Source organism: Anoplophora glabripennis, unplaced genomic scaffold (genome assembly GCF_000390285.2).
Source record: "Anoplophora glabripennis isolate ALB-LARVAE unplaced genomic scaffold, Agla_2.0 scaffold519, whole genome shotgun sequence".
Classification (NCBI taxonomy): domain Eukaryota; kingdom Metazoa; phylum Arthropoda; class Insecta; order Coleoptera; family Cerambycidae; genus Anoplophora; species Anoplophora glabripennis.
In genome coordinates, this window is record NW_019416627.1 from 221,562 (window position 1) to 243,190 (window position 21,629).

Consider the following 21,629-nt stretch of genomic DNA (forward strand, 5'->3'; position numbering starts at 1 on the left):
AGTAATAAAAATACCCAGAACTGCTGCCGTAAGAGTCGATATCTTTTAAGAGTCTGACTTTCAATATGTCTCTTATACTGATAGGAACCGTAGTCCAACAAAATCGCGTAAATTGGAAAACGATTAATAAATTTGCGAATTTCGTAGATAGAGCTTTAAATTTAAAGGTAAGATTCAAGCGAAACATTTTTCTTCTGATCTTGCATTATGACATTTGAAAAAAATAATTGTCAGTGTACGTTATCTTTAAGATTCTATATTTTCGAGCCTCAAAATTGTTTCCTAAGCCATTAAAATGTTTACATTCCTTTTCAATCGAGTGTAAACGTATTTAATCAATATTTAAAACCTTCTTCAAAATTGAATTGAAAAAGTGACTGAAACTTTAGTTCCAAACCTATTTTAAATATGTAAATCTAATTTCTGTTAATTTTGTGGCAATTTTAAATTATTTATCTTAATATTGAAGCGGGCAACCAAAATGTATGATTATAGCCGGGATATTTGAGTTATAAATTTATTTTCTTATTACATTTGTTTAAATATAAAACATGAGCTGAGTAATCCTTATGGGAAAATCCATAATTTTAGGAAAGTATTCACATTATTATGTCTTTCAACACACATACATATTTTTAACAGCTGAATGTCTACGTTTTTCATATAAAAGCTACGTACATATTTACATACCTATAATAAGCTATTTATACTCAACGCTTTTCTTTGCCATTAATTAATAAAAAATGTGGTGCTATAGAAAAATTGGTTGTTTTTCTGTACCATGCAAAAATATATTAGAGGATGAACACAGCTGTTCATCCAAAACAAAATATTTTCTAAACATTGTTAAACTTGTATATACTGATCAATATTTTTTAGTGTAAAATGTGTTAAATCAATAGAGTTGTGCCGGGACGAACCCAAATCAACATTTGGTGTCCTTCCTATACCGCTTTTACATCTAAGACGATCCAATGCGATGTCTAGTGAAATTTACAAACTTTTACGTGAGGTATTCTAATCTATTTGTTTGTATAGTCATAGAAATTACATCAAAGACTAAAATTTGTTAAAATATTGATTGATAGAACACTTATATAGTATGCATTTAGTTAAAATACGTACATCTTTAACTATGAATTCAATACCGCCGAGGTTAAAGCTACGGTAACGCCATCCATCTTATATTCTAAAACTAAAAAGTAAAAAGTTTCAGTAAAAATTACAATGTATATGGCTATATACAATGTTTTTTTTAATAAATAAATAACATGCTTAAGTAGTGTACTACTTTAAACTTAAACGGAACACGATAAAAAGTGCATTATTTAGAAAAAATGTTTGCAATCGTTCCGTTTTCTTTTTCTGTAGAACCACTTTGTAAAAAAAGACATTTTAAAAACATATCAGATGTAGATATTCCTAATAAAAATTTGATATTTTAACTTTACACATAGTTTTAACTAATTATTGTTATTTAATTTGAAGAATTATTTAAATATAAAGCATACAAAATTAAAAATAAATCTTGTTTTAGGTATACCTATCTACTGTTTATTAAATTAAATGTTCCAATTTTAGGTAATATATTTTCAATAATTATTATTTAACAATATAAATACAGTACTTATTCCTATTCTGAAAATCGTTAAAATAACTAATTATGCAACTAATAAATTTTATTCATTTGTTTTCATTCATTTCCTGAAATTTTGGATATTAGCCAAAGTATTTCAGTACATTTTAACAAATCACAAATGCAAGTATGTACAAATATATTTTTAAAAATATTTAATAAACATGCTTTTATTATTAGACACCAAAAGAAAAATATGTGATATTTCTGCCCTTTCCATTTTTTTATTCATTCGGTATTTGTATTATTTCGAAATAAATAAATCAAATTTTTTTTTTTAGATTGATGAATTGTACACAGAAATATTATATGAAATACTCCACAATGTCGGCTGTGATATGAACTATGAAGTGGGACAGATCGCCCTGTTTTCTTACGCCCAGGATGCCTTCAAAATATCAAACGACAAACATAGATACCTCATGGAGGTAGCCGAACAAAAGGAGGCCCCAGAATTATTACTCAACGTGGAAGTAATAGAAGCAAAAGACTTGAAACCGAAAGATTCAAATGGATCCAGCGATCCTTTCGTTACATTATATTTGGCATCAAGTAATTCCCACAGATATAACACATCCGTTAAGCCCGTCACCCTTAATCCAGTATGGGAGGAGCATTTCGCATTGTAAGAAATTAAAAATGGGAAAAGTTTTGAAAAATAAAATATATTTTTTCTTTGTAGGCCTATAACGGAAAACACAAATGACGACACTCTTTGCCTAGAGGTGTGGGATTTTGATCCTGCCGAATCAGTTAAGGAAAAACTGGGGAAAATCTTCGAAGTAAAGGGTGTGCGAGGTATGAGGAAACTCGTGAAAGAAATTGCTTTAACCGCAACAACCGGACAACACGAAAATGAACTGATTGGTCGAGCGAAGATTCCCTTGAGCGTGAGTTTAAAAAATTTGCATTAGTAAAACAGTTCTGAGAAAAACTTTTCTTTTAGACTATTCCAGCATCGGGAATGACAATGTGGTACAGTTTGGATAAAAAGAATAAAGTGAATAGGCAAGGTGTACTTAAAATTCGGGTTTCCTACAGCTCTACGAAGAATAGTCAAGTTGCCGAACAGGAGCACAGACATTTGTTGCGACTAATTCTTTTACATGAACTGGAAATGTCGAAAGTAAGTACATGTAGTTTTTCTAAAACTTTTAATCTAAATGTCCTGTTAATTTTGTTGTCTTCTTTACTTTTATTTAATTCCATATTTTGTCACACAAAAAAAAATAGAAATTGAATTATTCAATTAACTCTATTTCTAGTCTCTTTATAGATTAGTTATTTTTTTTTTATTACTTTTAATAGTACCTAATATATTTGAGAGGTCCTTTTTTCGTGTTGAAAAAATTATGTATTACATTATTCTTATCAGAAATAGAGCAGTGGAGAATCTAAATAACTTTACTTTACTTTAAAAGACCGTATATGCTCTTTGGCGCAAACATTTAGATATGCTAAAAAGCAGTCTCAAAAACAAGCTATACTAATTAATGACATTGTAGGAAACAACTACTCTGCTGACTAAAGCCCTGTCCAGCATTGGATTACACTCTCATTATCTAGTAATGCAATGCTGAACAGGGCTTAAGTAAGCAGAGTAGTTGTTTCCTTCGGTACCATATTGTAGGTACCCACAGTTTGTGTTTAAAGTCAAGCGTTTAGTGCTGACAAACCGTTGCTTTCAATGCCAAAAATAGTGCTTAAGACAATAAAATAACTATTTTTGGTTTTATTAATGGGAGAAATAAACATCAGGCATAGACAAAAAAAGTCTGATTCTTGGGAAGTACCTACCTAATGTAGCAATGCAATGGTTGACTCTGTTTATTATACGGATTTGTGCTATCCATTTCTGTCTTTGTCATTATAATCGGCTCTGTAGACAAGTAAGAGCTTACTACATTTCATGAAGTCATACATCAAATGAGAATTTTTGGGAAATTTTATGTATTTGATTGAAATTAGCATAATTAATATCTTTTAAAGTAAAATATAAGTGCAAAAACTGATATTAAAAAAGTATAGGTAACTAAATGTTGTTAAAAAAGAAATATATAAATTTAAATAAAACATTGTGGCATTAGAAAAATTTATAAAGCACTCAATGAACAACCAGAGGTTTATGTCTAATATTGTGGCACAATCATTTTACTTTTTGAAATGAAACTGAAACTTGATCATTTAACAGAATATTGTAAAATATTCAGATCTGGGTCATATTATTTTGACACACAATGTTAAATTTTTTCTTAACATAAATTTTTAGAGATATTTTGCCACAATTAGGTTCCTGGTGCGTGGGCTAAAAATTAAACCTCCATTATGATCTTACGTGAGCAATTGACTCAATTTTTTTTTATAGCATCATAAAATAACATCCTCTGACAATGTAACTATTTTTATGGTTGATTGGAAAAATGTGGGAAAAAATATATTTCCATTTTAATTTAAGATGTGTACTAATATTTCACATTTTGTAAATACTCATTCTACCGGATCCGCCATTAGTGTGTGGAGGGTGGATAGCTCCTAAGCCTGAAGAGATATCAAAATGAAATTTAGTCCAGAGGCGTACATCTATAGGGAGCACATTTTAAAATTATTTTCATTTTTTTTGTGGTAATCAAATACAGAGAGTTGACACAAACTTGCATTTTTTTAAATACAACACCCTGTATATTTATCCCACATAATATGGTATTGTTGGAAAGGTTATTCTATCTGCTTTTCATATTAGTTAATAAAAATAGGCCATTCCATTTAAAATTTTTTATTAATTTTTGAATTTGCAAACCTCGCAATCACTCTGTATAACTAAAGAATAATGACAATACTTCTGTGGTTTCTAAGAAACTTCAAGACTATCAATGATTATTTATGTCGCAGATTCGTTAAAACTACATCATACTGAGTGTTTACAAATGGCTGCATAGGAGTCTCTTTTCGGATTTACGAGCCTCTACTAGGAAAACGGCCCATCGAAACACCCATAAACCCTATATTATTTAGCTGCATTTTGATAGGGCTAACCTAATATGCATAAATATACAGGGTGTTATATTTAAACAAAATGCAAGATTGCAACACTCTGTATATGATTAGTACAAAAAAATTAAAATAATTTTAAAATGTGCTCCCTATAGACGTACGCCTCTGGACTAAATTTCATTTTGATATCTCTTCAGGCTTAGGAACTGTCCTCCGCCCACACACTAATGGCAGGCCCGGTATATTACAGCCAAAATAGAACATGTACCTTTACTTTTAAAATATAAGCCTTAATGCTATTCTCAAGAAAACTAATACTTATTTTCTTAGTAACAAGCTATTAAGATAAGATCAGTGAGAATTCTGAAATTTGATTTTTCAATAAATTCTATTTTACTCTACCATATAAAAATTTTGCTACACCTTTCTTTATGATTATGTGGAGATTCGAATTGAAATTTAAATACCTATTAGTATTCGTTATTATTCTCTAAACACTTGTTTCATGTCAGTCATTGTTCCTTTTAATTAAAATATCTAAGAAAGATAACGTGTTATTCTTCTCAGTTTATAAAAAATCCCGTTAATATTTTAAAGCTCTGCCACACAAATCCTTAAAATAACCATTTTATTTATCTCAGGTAGCTCCCCATTGGTGGTGTGGTACCTTCAGCCCCCACGGGGACCAGTTGTTAACCCAGCATATCGCCCAATCAGGATTATCGCCTACTGAGGTGGCTTTATGCCAGTACTGCGTATTTAGTGGCATTCATCAAAACCACCCACTGAACTTTACACTCTTTTCGAATCTACTCGACAAGTTGATCAAACCTTTACAATCAAATTCCGTATCGGAGGAAGACGTCAAACTATTCTGGGACGCGACGAAGAAACTGTTGCCGTCCTGTTTCGGCATTATACGAAAGATCAGGAAGAAAAGCACCAATGAAAAAACTACGATGAAGCAAGTTACCGAAGTGTTAAAGATACTTAATTGTATTAGTTCCTTGGAGCCGCTTCCGAGTACGGATCTCTTCCCCGTGAATTTATATCCCTGGATAACGTACCAGGGTGATCAGCCTAACTGTAACATTCATGAGACGTTGAATGACGCAGTGTCTCAAGGTGCTTGTGATTGGTTGAATCACATTTTGGAGAATAATAAGAGACCCGACGAAACGGACTTGTCGAAGTTGCAGAATCTTATTCAAATTATTCAGCTTGTGAGGAGCGACTTGCAGAAAGCCATTGAGTATTATGATAAACTTTTCCAAGAGTAAGTACAAATTGTCATTAATTGATACATTTATTATAATTATTCCTACTTTTTTTCTTTGGTTCATGTATGCATGCCTATTTGATATTCATTGGCAAATAATCGGTACATTTATTTATAAACAATTAAAAAAAACAAAAACATACATAATACGCTTTATTATACTAGTACATACTGTGATGGAAAATATCTGTCGCATCCTGTACAAAATCATAATTCAAATATATATCTTTGTTTTATCAAATTCCATCATGTAAACTGATTGTTTTTAACCTCCTTTTCTTAATTTTCATACCCTGCCACAGGACAGGCTAATGTAAGCTTAAACAAACTAGCGTTCTACTTGCGAGCGCATAGCCAATAGGGAGCTACGTCATGTGTTGTCATATCTCAGCTTTTTTGATTCGTATACATATTTTTTTATAATATACCGAAATTTGACAATGATGACGCATAAACACATGGTACCATCACTAAATACTTAATAAAAATAACTTTATAAGACTACACAAGACACTTCACTAAATACCACTTTAAATTTTATATTAAGGTAGTTATCTCCTAAATGGACACTATTTGAGATAATTGCAAAACTTTCACTGTAATAAATTTTGCACCTGATTTACCTGATTTTACCACATAGCTTCTGAGTTATGCTTAATCAGAGTTGAATATATTTAGCATTGGCTTAATGACGCCACCTCGAAAAATGTTATCGTTACAATGAAAACGTTGCTGTAGCTAAATAACCCCATTTGCGGAATTGCTTGAGCAAAACTAATTTGTGTAGAAATATGTTATATATAACAATCTGGATTAAAGGATTAAAGATATGAATACTCAAATTTAACGTTTTTCGTATGATTATCACATTAATGAAATATGGCAACATTGCACTTTGAAGACATTCTACAAAATTTTGAACTAAAACCTTTTTCGTTTCAGTTTGCGTTGTTCGTTTAATGGAACTAATAAAATACATCAAGCAATAAGAGCAATATCCCTACAAAAATTTTTAAAAATTTATCAAACGATTGTAATGCATCCACTATATTTAAGACTAACCTAACTTAACCTTGTACCCTGTAAATATAAATCGCATTCCGATACACAGCTATGATCTCTACGATGTTGCCATTTGTCGAAACTACGTTACTCAAATATAAGACTTGCTCGAAAATTTTCTACTTGAACTCCGTACTTGGGATATAACTACCTTGAATTAATAAAACACAAAACTGCATTTCACAAATTCTGTTTCGATTCCAATATAAACTAATACTTAATGTAGAAAGTCTCGATATACTGAAAACTAAAATAAATATTATACAGGGTGATTCACAACTTATCCAAAAAAATTTGGGAATAGATGTGGTGTGAGAAATGGAGTCAATATCGTAAAAAAAAATTTTGTAAAATCCATAATAGTTTTCTAGAAAAAAAATATTGAAGTTGTAGTACATTCAACCATTACATAGCTGGACAACTGTAGTCTCTAGCACCATTCGCAATACGCGTGGAGAGCCACGTGGTCTCAGCAATTCCGAATACTGAAATCCGATTTTACAATCGTCATCGTTGCGATATTGTTTCCTGTGGTCGTGTTTACAATAGTTTTTTAGTAGTTAGTGTCAAAAATGTCTTGCGTGTATAGCAACCCGGAGGTGATGGATATCCTTTTAATTTATGCTGAAGCAAGACAATATTTGTATTATGTTGAAGCAAGACAACATTTGTGTTTACACGTCGGTGTATAAAATTTTGAACAGTTGTAGTAAAATCAGGTATATCAAATTATTTTATTATTTAAAACCACAAATTAATTATAATTTTATTAATTAATAACAACAATAATGGCAAAAGCAGTTGAAAATTCTATTTATTTCTTGTTTTTGTCCGTTTTTATCACACTTTGCCGCCATACCGGTCGCATTGTGCGAGGTCAGGTTTTACAGTGGACCAGTTTCCAGTGCCGTGCAGAAGTGTATTTTTAAATCATTTTCGAACAGCCCTTTTTGATTGTTTCTTTAAAAAATTGTATTTGTAAGAGTCTGTACATCCAAAATTAATTTATTAGGTAAGTTCTGAATCACCCTGATATATTCGGCAATTCTCGTTCTGCCAAATTATCGTTGACCAATTTATTTGTGTGTCGTCATATCAAATTAGGTGGATTAATATATTATGTAGATCACCTAAATTAGGTCTATGTCAGACACTGAGGTTGACACTGAGATTCACAATCTAATCACAGTGCTTTAAAATAGTAACAATAAAACAATTAAAAACTTAAAACGATTTTAAAGATGTTTCAAATCTATTAGACTTAAGAGTCAGTAAATCGACGCTCATCAAAGGGCGTGAATAATTTATCTAGTTTTGTTCATTGTTGTAGAATTGTGAATTCAAATGAAAGGGCCAACGTAATCAGATGTCTGCAGACAGCCCGCTTCAAGAGATATTTATATGTAAATGTTCACTAGTAAATATTAGTAAAATTTTAGAATATTATAAGCGTTCCCTAGCGAATATTCATGAAATTCCAAATATTTGATCATATAAATGTTTGCTAATAAATATTCTTCAAAATATTCATTTATATGAGCATTAACTATCAAATATTTGTAGAATATCTGAGTATTTACTTGCAAATATTAGTAAAATTTCCAAATATTCGTTTGTATAAACTATTCTAGCAAATATTTGTAAAATTTTCAAATATTCGTCCATGCAGATCTAGGACTAAATTACAAAATAACTGATTATATCTCCTTTTTTAATTCATTTTGGTCAAACTGTCGCTTAAGTAAACAAAGCTTATTATTATTTTAGGACTGTCAATTTTGCATATGCCAAAGCCCTGTACGTATTCTACCAAGCAAAAGTCTCGACGTTATGCGAACCCGAGGTGGTGACGATATGCAAAAGCCTAAAGAAACTCAACTATTCCGGATACAACAATCTGACGAATGGAGATGCCAATGTGGATCCTTTAACCGAAGGCACGTCCTTGTTCGAATTATACTTAGCCATACAGAGGTTTACGATGCTGGGAGTAGGTTTGTGTCCGGCCGATAGCGACACGTTCCACATAAAGAATTTCCACCAGTGGTTCCACGGGGGCGTAGCACAGTGGTTGGACATCGCTGTGTACAAGGCCTTGCAGCGTATCGAGAAAGCGGTGGAGTTGGACAAGCTCGTGCACGTTGACAACACGGTGAAGTACAGTTCTTCTGCTGTGGACACTTTGACTATATTTTATCAGGTAATTTTTGCAGGTCGTAAAATAATAAGTCTACGGTGGCTGTAATGTTTGTTTTTGCAGATAAAAGTATTTTGGGAACAATTGAACTGGCCGAATGTGGAGGGATCTTACACGTTTATTGCTAAGATTATTGATGTAAGTACGATTGATAAGTAAAAATTGTTTAATTTTCCGAACAGTACTTCCTCGCTTAAAAATATATAAATTTAAATAAAAGTACAATGTTATTCTACCCTGTTAAATATAAAAAATATGGTATACCCTGTCTAATATAAAACAAAGCCAATAGTTACGATGATTATTCCGTAGGACATTTGCCGGTGCTGTGTATTCTACGCAGACAAGATGTCCGCCAAGGTGGACGGTATGGGCGACGTACAGGATATATATGAAAAAAAATTCGAGGTTACAAATGAATGGTGCCTCGCTATAAACAATATAGACTATGTGAGGGAAACCCTGGAGCCTTTTACTAGAGATTTGGGGATGGACGACGTCATTCAGAAAATTTCTGATTTGAAGAGCCCACTCGATGCTCAGAGGTGTCAACACACTTTGGAAAACGTCATCGCAAATGCGATAGACACCGTTAGGAATAAGATTATCGAATTATTAGAGAAAGTTGTCTCGAAGGTGAGTTTTTTTGATATAATTTTTTGCAGTTTTAAAAAATTTGTGTGTTAATTTCGTAGATGGAGCCTTCTATGAAGCGTTTACTGATTGAAGGGGCTGAGCTGTGCAACCAGGACAGCAACAGCGTGCACAGACTGATGATGTATGTGGATAATAATTTGGCAACGCTTCATAGAGAACTGAATGAGGAGAATTTCAATAGAACGTTGGAAATTGTGTGGAATATGTTAAGCGATACACTGGGAGAAATCATTCAGGCAAATTTAGACGTAAGTCATGATAATTATAAGGTTTTCCATTGAAATCCAACTTTTTTTTGTAAATCAAGTTCATCCATTTACAAATTGAGTTCAAACTTATGCGAATTAGTTTCGCCCATTTGTAAATTCAAATTGGAACTAGAACATGATTTAATATTCATAACAATATACAGGGTATGGAGAAAGTTATAGAAATGGAATTATGTACACTTTTCCTACCAACGAAAAGATATAATAATTTAAAAATCTCTTTTCGTTGCTTGGTTTATTTGAAACAAATTTATTCCCTTTCATTTTTTTTCAATGTTACAGTTTTTGAAAAAAAAAAGATTTTGCTTCAATAAAAATGTATTAAAATGAATGATAAGTTAAATAAACGAAAAATCATGTTAGAAATGATCACCTCCTAGCATTATATGTACAAGTCTCCATGCCAGTGGCGGTTCGTGACATTGAGAATAGGTGAAGCATATTCATTGAATGACTCAAAAAAGAAAAAAAAAGCATTACTGGCATTGGCGAAAATTTTCAAATTTTCAAGGTCAAACGGCTTTAAATGAATCTGGAAATTTTTAGTTGCGTTTGCAATATTACCGAAAAACTGATGTTCATGAGAAAAATTTTAATTTAGATTTTATAAAAAATCGACATATTAGATCGGCCTGTGGACTTCTGCGAACATTAACGCACACCGTACATGTATGTTCCAAAGGAGCTTTATGGTTACGACAGCCTCGCGTGACGCTCCCAAAATTGTTAAATCCCTTCTTATTCCACATGCTAAGGCACAGGTCTCTCGCAATTTAAAAAATCCTTTTTGTCCTCAATTTTCCATCTACAAAATGGCATTTCCAATAAAATACATACTGGATCATACATAGGAAACATTTCTACAATTATTATACAAAAAAAATATTAACTAAGAACTACAATCGTGCACTGGGCAACGCGCATCATTAAAATGTTAAAGGCAGGCGATGGGCGATGCTGCTTCAATTTCTGCGTCACTCATTCCCCCAAGCCGCACAGCGGGAAATATTGAAAAAAATTCAAGTCACGCATCAAAACTAATCAAATAGTACTGATTTTTTTTATTCTCTCCGAAATTACCTGTACTATAAAGTTCCGGTGATGTAATTGAAATATATGCCTAGAATTTTTTCAAAATGGCCAAGTAATCTCTAGCCTCAAACTCAATCATACGAAGTTTGACATATTCAGTATCTAAACATGAAAAAAAAAGGAAAATTTATGTACTAAAGGCTGCCAAACAAAAAAAAAATCATAAACATTAAACATATTCCTAAATCATGAATCTACGTAGACCCAAAACATAACCTCAAATTTATAAATCTTAACCTCAATTTTTTCTAAACCTGTAAGTATAAATCAATAAAAATGGTAATTTTGAGTGTGCAACCAATATTTGAGGTTATGTTTTGGGCAGCCTTTAGCACATAATTTTCCTTTTTTTTCATTTTTAGATACTGAATATGTCAAACTTTGTATGATCAAGTTTGAGGCTAGAGATTACTCGGCCATTTTGAAAAAATTCTAGGCGTATATTCCAATTACCTCACCGGAACTTACAGTACAGGTAATTTCGGAAAGATTAAAAAAAAATAAGTACTTTTTTATTAGTTTTGACGCGACTCAAGTTTTTTCCAATATTTCTGCAAAAATGTAATTATTATGATAATTAATTATTGTTTCTCTTAAAAAATTGACTTCATCTGTAACATAGATGTGTTGAAATCTTGGGGTTTTGCACAATCTTTCTCAAAATTCAATGAGAAAATGCAAAACCTTGTAGAAAACTTCAAAAATTGTTCTTTCGTGCCATGCCTATAAACACAGTTTTCCATTTATGAGTAACATGGATCTTGATTACAGAAAAGGAGACCTCCATCCTTCTTTGACAACCTCCGTAAGACCCTAAATTTGATGTTGGGGTCATTTAAGAATCCCGCTGACTGTGATAACTGTGACGCTTTGAAAAGGACTGAACAAATTCTGAGGATAAACGGTTTGGAAACTGCAGATTTGATCCACGAGGTTAGTTAAATGAAATTTATAACGAAACCAAAATATGATTACATATTTCTTGTGTTAGGTACATTTGACTATGACCGAGCAATTTGAAAAAGTGAAAGATTCGCCATATGGAGAAATTTCTGTTAGAGTTAAATTCGAAGGCAACAGTTTAATGGTGGAAGTGATGAATGCAAGAAATTTAATAGCGATGGATTCCAACGGTACACGACGCTACATTTATTTTATGATTTTTACTAATTGTGTATGATTTTAGGATCTTGTGATGCATTCGTACGTGTACACCTTCTTCCAGAACACAAATTTAGTGGAATTGATAAACCAAAAACTAAGACGCACAGCAAAACGCAGTTTCCGCTGTTTGATGAAAAATTTGTGTTGTAAGTAATGAATTAATTTTGAATTGCTTAAAATTTAATTCGTAATAAAAAAATATATACCAGGCATACAAGTATGAAATGCGGATTTCAGACAACAGATGGCGCACCAATGCACCTGTGCTATAAAGATCTGACAGTGCGCCATTTTGTTGTGTTATCAGCAAGTGTCAAGACGCGCACGAATGATAAATTGGAAAAGTGTGTGCATAGTGTTGTGTTATTGTGTTCAATATGTCAAAATTTATACTGAACAAAGAGCATTCGCGGACAGCATTAATTTAATAGAGATTACTTCGAGAAGCTTATGGTGAACAAGCTCCAGCTGAAGATATGTGTGAACGATGGTTTCGGCATTTCAAAAGTGGTGACTTCGATGTTGCAGACAAGGAATGTGGAAAATTGCCAAAAAAATACGAAGATGTGGAATTGCAATCATTGTTGGACGAAGATGATTCGCAAACACAAAAACAACTCGCCGAGCAATTGGGTGTTAGTCAACAAGCTGTCTCCAATTGGCTACAAGAGATGTAAAAAGAAACGCGCAAAAACATGTGACATTTTGCTGGCTCGGTACAAGAAGTCGTTTTTGCAACGTATAGTTAGCGGGCATGAAAAGTGGATTTATTTTTAGAATCCCAAGCGCAAAAAATCAGGGGTAGACCCAGGCGCACCATCTACATTGACCGCAAGACCAAATCGTTTTGGCAGAAAGACGATGCCCTGTGTTTAGTGGGACCATAGGAGCGTGATCTATTATGAGCTGTTAAAACCTGGGGAAACGGTTAATACTAAACGTTACCAACAACTATTTACCGATTTGAACCGTTCGCTGCTTGAAAAAAGGCCAGAATACCGAAAGAGGCAACACCGGTTCGCAACACGGAAGCACTCAGCTGGGAAGTTTTACCACATGCGGCTTACTCAACCAGACTTGGCTCCTTCCGATTACCATTTGTTTGCATCGATAGGTCACGCACTTGCTGAGTAGCGCTTTGGTTCATACGAAGATGTGAAAAATAGGCTCGATGAATGGTTCGCAGCAAAAGGGAAAGATTTTTACTGGAGTGGTATTCACAAATTGCCTGGAAGATGGGAAAAATGAACAAGCAATGGAGCTTACTTTGAATAAAGCACTTTCTATCATTCTTCCGAATTTAACATGTTTTTTTAGATAAAAATCCACATTTCATATTTGTGCACCTGGTAAATTGTATTTGAAGCATGTTCAAAGTGCATGTTGAAAATGTTCCTTATTTTAGTTTTATAAACTAAAAAACTAAAGTTATACTTTAAAATATAAATCACTGAAAATATTCAGCCTGTTACAATTTTGCTTCTCACTACAGAGATCTCGGAAACCGTAAGAGGTACAAAGAAGCTTAAATGGGGGCAATTTATTTTTTTCAAGATACATGCAAATACATCTGACATGCTCTTTCACAGTTGCGGTTACAGATATAATAAATTCCGATAATATTACGCTGATCCTCATTTTTAACCTTTGCCAAAACGAAAATGTTTTTGAATATTTACTGAAATTTTTTAAAGAATAACATTCAGTTGGCATTTTGATTGTTCATATGCATTTTTAAGAATTAATTTGTCATAATAAAACTAAAATTATTGTAATAATGTTTTAATTTTTACTCAACAACTTATTGAGTCATGGTAATATTTAATAATAATAAATGTTTTATTGTAACGCGTGGTGGTAATAGTTTAAATAACTAGATGGATTTCACAGGGTCTAATGACACTTACAGTGTACAATAATTCAATAAACAACGAAATCTAAATAAAAAATTTTGATAAATTTGGAACTTGTCACTGAAGGTGAATAAAACGTCTGAATCTGGTTCGGGCTGAGACAGTACAGTATTGGGGGTCACGAAGGCTTGCAAAAAATGTAATAAAATTTCTAGGGTCGTATTTAAAAAAGTGAAGATGATGATGGTCCTGGAGAGACAAAACGTTACATATAAAAATTGATTATGCCATTCGATAGAGGGCAAAAAGTGGCCTTGAGAAAGTGTTCTTCTTTTTTCAATGTCACCTCCAACAAGGCTGAAATGAAACAAAAACAGATTTCCAAAGTTTTGTTTTTTTTCAAATATTTCCAAAACTAATCATGTTAGCCTTGATTTTTTAGAGGCATAATGTTGGTCACCCGATTACGCAACTTTGCCCCCATTTATGGTTTTATTAGTTGGTCCTTATCACAAAGGTTTTTGTACTTCATAATAATGGGTTGTTAAACAAGTAATGTCCATTTTTTTTTAAAATTTAAAAATTTACATGAAAATTAAAGCATTGGCAAATTCACGTCACTCGAAAGTCTCTCTGTCAGATTATGTTTTTAGTTGCTTCGTTAGATTTAATTTTTGTGAATTTTCATTCATTTGAAATGGAATGTCAAATTGATAAAATTTATCATTTTTGGCACTTGCTTCTTTTTCTTTTTAATAGAGACGGTGAAAACGCTAAAGCCGCTCAAGCTCGGGAAACCTTTGCCGTACATAGTTTCGCCCTTTAAAGACATGATGCAGCAATACATTTTTTCCGTAAAACTAAACTGCATATATATTTTAAGCGATTTTTCGTTTTAGAAAGCTATCTGCCGACCAAAAAGAGTTGGAGGATGGGCTAATTTTATTCAGTGTTAAGGACAAGGATCTACTAGGATACAACAATCAGTATATAGGAGAGGCATTTATACACTTTAAGGACATTGAAGATACCACACAATCCATCTCTTGTTTGCCGCAAATTCACTTGCAGTTGTCACGACCCACTGAGTCAAGTACGTATCGTTAGTTTTTTAATTATTATTTATTTTCTTTTATCACATATTTTAAAACACTTGAGATATTTTAAATATCAAATTTCATTGAAACCTTATTTTGAAGCTTAAAATAATACAAATACAATATTGATTGTAATAGATTTTATAAATAGATTTATTGCTTACGTTTCAGCAATGACTTCTGATGGAATAAAAGCTCTCGAGCACAGGCAAGGTGATAAACAAGCCAAAGAGTTTTTGAGGAAATTCAAACAAAGAATGGGATCGTGAACCCTCCAATCTAAGACTGCTTTATTTATATTTTTAACAGACCGTATTCGTTAGATCTTTAACTTCGTTACTAGAATGTAATGTAATTTTAGTAATGTTAATTTTATAAAACGTATTGTTAAATTAATGATTTTAAATTAAAGTTATTTTTATGTATTTTCTCATAAATTTTGTTCCATGTTAAGTTTTAATCTAGTCATAAGGATTAACAGACCTTCTAAGTCGGTGCCTTGTTTGAAAGAGAGGCAACAACAATACCCAGGAAACCATTAAACTCGATTAAAAAAATTTTAATTTAAATCTATTTCTGAATGTACCCATTAAAAAAAATAACATATGCAATCATATATACACTACCATATGTAGGCAACCATAAATACAAGCGTGTTGTATATTATGCTGCGATAGTGATGAGCAAACTCTAATAATGTTTTATTGTAACGTAAAATGATGAGTTTAAATAACTAGGTGGATTTCACAGGGTCTAACGACACTTAGACTGTACGATAATTCAAGAAACATAGAAATCTAAATAAAAAATTTAAATAAATTTGGAACAAATACACTAAAGATGATTTTTTCGAGACAAAACGTCTGAATCTAGTTCGGGCTGAGACAGTACAGTATTGGGGGTCATGACGGCTTGCAAAATATGTAATAAAATTCCCTGGACCATATTTATAAAAATGAAGTTGATGGCCATGGAGACGAAACAGTAATGTTTCAATAATACAAAAATTGATTAAGCCATTCGATAGAGGGCAAAAAGTTGTCATGAGAAAGTGTTCTTCTTTTTTCAATATCACCTCGTACAAAGCTGAAATGAAACAAAAACGGATTTCCTGTTTCGGTTTTTTTCAAATATTTCGAAAACTAATCATGTTAGCCTTGATTTTTTACAGGCATAAATGTTGGTCTCCTGATTATGCAACTTTGCCCCAATTTAAGCTACTTCGTATTCGAAGTGAAATTTGTAACAGCCCGTATAGTCCATCGATTTTCTCAAAACGTTTTGGGGTTCAGAAAAATGTGAAAAAATTTCAGTGGACTCGGCGCTGAGCAATCCAAAACTACATTCAGTCTAACTCCTCGAAAACGACATGTTCCATTTTTTTTTCGGCGGAAGCACTTACATAAAAACAGACATCACGGCATGTTTGGCGACCCCAGATGCATACGGAAGCGCCTTTAGAAAAACACTAATTTTATGATGACAATTTTCGTTTGGAGATACATCATTCCAATTAATTTTTTTTTCGATGCTTAGATCCGATGAAGTAGACAGAACAGACAAATAGATTTCATACCGCCATCTACTGCTCGGAAACTGCAGTAAGCTGTGGAAGAATTCGTTGGAAGGTAGTCAACTGTAACAACTTTACATACGCTGGTGAATAAATTGAACAGCTAATGTGTAGATGGCGCTGCTTCTCCCACTAAATAGAACCATATACATTTAACAAAGATAGAAGAACTTATATGTTAATTCAAATATTCTCTCGCAATCAACGCTTTATATAGGGTGTTCCAAATTTTTGGAACCCCCTCTCTCCCGGAAAATACTGTCCAAACAAAAAAAATGATTAGGACAAAAGTTGCAGGGCTCTGAGTGAGTAATCCAACGGTGCCCTTAACCATGACCTTGAAGGTCATTTAGAAGTCAAGTTGAAAATTTTAAATGGAACCGTGTACTTTTGATCCTGGAAATTGTAAGAGCGGAAAATTGTACGTTCGAATGTGACCTTGACGATGACCTTCAAGGTCATTTAGAAGTCAAACTGAAAATTTTATATGGAACTGTATATTTTTGACCCCAGAAATGAATACTGTGACCATATAAATTAGAATGTTGAACTAACTCTCAGAAACTAACATTCCGTTACATGGAAGTTGAAGTGGAGTGGTGTTAGTGTGGAACGTGCATATTTTAAAATTTTTGTATTAACAATTTTAGAAAAGGTAGAATTTATTGTGTTGCTATATAAAACAAAATTTCTCCAGATAAGAATTTTTATTACAATATTTACAGACCCACTACTACAAAATCTACTTGGCAGAACCAGGCTTTAGGTAAGCGCAAGTGAGCATTGATCTCTCAAATTTTGGTATCACTCACAAATTATTAAAAATTGACATAAAAACGAGTTTCTCTACTTAATGCCTGATTCAACTATACCCCAACGACTACCTACATCTCTTAAAATATGTGAAAATTAAAATACATTTATAAATACCAACTGAATAACTACTTTATGTTTAAAAACTAACAGGCAGTGAATAAACTTGCTACGACGCAAAATATAAAAAAGAAAGACGTAAATTTTTTAACGTAACTTTCCTGTTTGTTATAAATCACCAAAAACTATAAATTTCTTTTCATCACAGTTAATTAGGTGAAGGTATAAGGACAATTCTAAAGAAGATTTTCATTAGAAAAATAATCAATTTTGCTAAAATGTATAGTAATTTCAAATGTTCATTATTAACTTTCTGGAAGTTTCCACAAAAAGTGAAATTGAAACTGCTGGTCTGAATTTACCTTGAAAATGTTGAAGAAATCTAATTAATCAACCTGGTATATAAAGAAAAAAAATTTAAAAAAAAACATTGGCGGTACCCTGGAGATTTTCTAATTACAGAGAAATTTTAGTAATTATTCAATATCACAAAACTGTAGAAAGGCCAGAATTACCAAATTTTGAGCTCACACTAAAAAAACTGAACTTGAAATATCAAGTTTGAAACTTAGATTTGGAAACAAGAAATTTTAAGTTCATGTCAGAATTTGAGTTGAACACGAAATTTTTAAATCAAACTTGAAATTTCAAATTTAATAGTCTCAAAATGTCAATCACTCGAAATTTCGAATTTCCACTGAACTCAGAATTTCAAATCTGAACGTGAAAGTTCAAATTTGATTTTGTAATTTTTAGTTTGAATTTGAAATTCCAAGTTTGAAACATAAAAGGACCCCGCACAAACCTTATGTGAAATTCCGTTCGGTCGATTTTAATGAAATTTTGGGAATAGGAACATAAAATTTCAAGTTTAAACACGACAATGAAACTCAAAATGTTGTGGTTAAACTTAGAATTTTCTTTTCAAAGTAGAGATTTCTTGTTTAAAATAGAAATTTCATATTTCCAAGTCAAAATTTATGGGTTGAAATTTTAAGTTTTAATTAAAAAAAAATATATTTGGTCTTTCTACGTATGCTTTCATCCAAAATTACAATCATTATTATTTTTTTTTTAATAAAGTTATCTGAATTTAAAACTAAAAAACTGATTCTAAAACATTATTCGAGGAATTGTTATAAGTGCCTTAAATTATTTTCGCATTTCTCCCATTTTAAGGTACTTTCAAACTATTCTGTACAGAGATCTAATTTATATACAGTTAGTATTCCTGTTACTACCTCAAACACATTTAAATTTGTACATTCATCAGTTTTTTGCCTTACATTAAAAGTTATTAAACATATATCTTATGCTATTAGCTAAAAATGAAGATTACGAGCTAAAAAAAATCAAAAACTCAAAACATAAGTAGTATGGATAGCATACTCAAAAAACATAAACACATGGTGTTCAGTTGGAAGATTCACAATTACTAAAATTTAAAACAATATTTTTTTTGTTAGGTATTATCTGAAATTGCGATAAGTAAGTTCCTAGCTGGACACCCTGTATAAGTCCGGAATGTTTTATTACAAAATAATAATGATCATACAAGGTCGGAAAGTCTCCATGGTTCATCAGCCGTTACGTGAGAGCGATAAAGCAAGTCATAGAAATCCGTGCGATAGAGAAAGATCGCTGTAATGAAGGCGTAATAATCACTGCCCATTTCGCCCTTCCACAAATAAGAAGTGGATCTTATTTGTGGAAGGGCGAAATGGGCGGTGACTATTAGACGCCTTCATTATAACCATCTTTCTCTATCGCATGGATTTCTTAAGTAACGGCTGATGAACCATGGGGACTTTCCGACCCTGTAAAACAAGTAGTGCCACAAGGTAGTTGCTTCACTTCTAATTTTGCTAATTGTGAAAAAATTAACAACTGTGTGATCAATGAACAACATTTAAAAATTCATGCTAGGATTATTTGTAAAATGAATCAATCTAAAAATTTACATTGTATATTTTAAATACACATAGGATGTTTAGGAATAAATGGGCCATACTTCAAGGCGGTGACAGTTTGTAAAAATTAAAGTATTTTGATGTTGTGTAGGACCCACATCGTTTTTTAGGGGATAATTTCTAAGTCCACATAAACGTAATTAAAAACATTTGAACAAAATTTGTAACTGAAATGGAAGCGGCCAACTCTGAGAGGGTTGCGCAAATAATTGCTAAATGTTTCCATAACTATCTGATAGATACAAACGGTCGATTTCTAATTTTTCAAAAAATTTTAAATTTTCTTAAAATTACAGCAGCATGAAGCTTGAAAAGTGGCATGTTAATACCAAATTAAAATTTAAATAGATGTTACTATGAAGAAAAATTAACAGCAAAAAATATGTAAAAAAAACACCTGATTGACTATCAAAAAAAAAAAAAAAACAAATACATGTGTTTGAGACCTCAGAGTTGGTCAAACTGTTGTTTTTTTTTAATTTCAAATTATTTTGTGCCGAAAGTTTTCTATATGGGAGTAGAAATCACCTCCTAAATAAAATAAACCAATGTGTATATCAGTTACCTTTGCTTCCTTAAATACATTTAGAAAAAAGAATTGATAATTCTAGCACTTTTTACAATACAGGGTGTTACAAATTAACATATTAACCACATATTCTTTGGACTAAAATAATGGGACTTTTCTTATGTCACTTTTCATTTCGGTGCCCCATTTTAAAAATACAGGGGTCAAAATTAAAATTAAAATGATGTCTATTGATAACTCCGGTGATTGTAGTTATATTATTTGAAATTTAGCACATATTTTGACCTTAAGTCGGACCACTTTTTGTGTAATTTTTGTTTAAAATAACAAAGCACGAATGGAGACGAGGGGGGTTGCAACCCTGTATTTTGAAAATGGGGCTGCGAAATGAAAAGTGGCATAAGAAAAGTTCCATTATTTCAGTCCAAAAAATATGCGGCTAACAGCTTGACCAACTAATTTATAACAACCTATATATAAAAAAACTCATTTGAGGGCAGAATAAACAAAACTGATGTGCCGAAAATTTAAAATCATTTTTATTAAAGTAAGTTTAAAATAAAGACAGCAAAACAAAAAATATGTTAACATGAAAGACTACACAGCCACACAAAAAAAAGTTGTCTGTACTTTTCAAGCGACATGTTATCCGTAGTATTTTTGCCTCCTGATCACGAATCCGGTGTCAGAATTGAGTTCACACATCGCAGGAATTTCCTAACCTCAAAAAACAGGTCAAAAATAGCAAAAATTCATGAAAAAGTGCTAGGAAAAATACAACAAAATATTTTTTCTATATTCAAACGTTATATTGTTAAGACTCTGCCGAAAGTAAATCTGTGGTCAAAATTGATGGTTCTTTTTCTAACCTCAAAAAAACAGGTCAAAATTCAAGATGGCGGATCCAAGATGGCCGACCAAATTTTCAAAAAATAATCCATTCGCGCTAAATTTGGTATACGGGGGTTTTCGGGGTCCCTGATTACGGATGCGAGGTCAATTTTGCAAAATTCAATATGGCGGATCAACGATGGGGGACAAATTTTCAAAAAATAACATTCGTGCCAAATTTGGTGTATGGTCAGAATTCGAGATCAGAATTGCGAAATTCATTCTCTAATATTTTTGTTTACTTTATAACCTCAGTACCCAATCAAGTTTTAACCTTCTTAAAGTACATAGGTAATTGATTAAATTTTTAAAAACGAATTTTGTAAATTTGATCTCGGATTCATGATTAGTGACCCCCGTATACCAAATTTGGCGCGAATCTGTTATTTTTTGAAAATTTGGTCGGTCATCTTGGATTCGCCATCTTGAATTTTGCAAAATTGACCTCGGATCCGTGATCAGCGACCCCGAAAATCCCCGTATTGATAAAGTTAAT

The 21,629-nt window shown here is 32.2% G+C and overlaps 1 protein-coding gene across 3 annotated transcripts in view; it reads left to right on the top strand.

Annotated features, from left to right (window-relative positions):
- LOC108911318 (protein unc-13 homolog 4B) overlaps positions 1-15,710 on the top strand; it is a 40,614-nt gene extending 24,904 nt beyond the window's left edge. For 2 of the 3 annotated variants that reach the window (XM_018716224.1, XM_018716223.1), the window contains exons 3-15: positions 1,918-2,261; positions 2,319-2,526; positions 2,583-2,762; positions 5,269-5,903; positions 8,736-9,168; positions 9,229-9,303; positions 9,478-9,801; positions 9,861-10,070; positions 11,955-12,116; positions 12,175-12,316; positions 12,370-12,493; positions 15,100-15,293; positions 15,469-15,710. In XM_018716224.1, coding sequence (XP_018571740.1) covers positions 1,918-2,261; positions 2,319-2,526; positions 2,583-2,762; positions 5,269-5,903; positions 8,736-9,168; positions 9,229-9,303; positions 9,478-9,801; positions 9,861-10,070; positions 11,955-12,116; positions 12,175-12,316; positions 12,370-12,493; positions 15,100-15,293; positions 15,469-15,566 — 3,129 coding nt within the window. In that variant the 3' untranslated portion in view covers positions 15,567-15,710. The remainder of the gene's footprint in view (positions 1-1,917; positions 2,262-2,318; positions 2,527-2,582; positions 2,763-5,268; positions 5,904-8,735; positions 9,169-9,228; positions 9,304-9,477; positions 9,802-9,860; positions 10,071-11,954; positions 12,117-12,174; positions 12,317-12,369; positions 12,494-15,099; positions 15,294-15,468) is intronic. The other variant, XM_018716225.2, reaches the window with a different exon arrangement.
- The last annotated feature ends 5,919 nt before the right edge of the window (positions 15,711-21,629 follow it).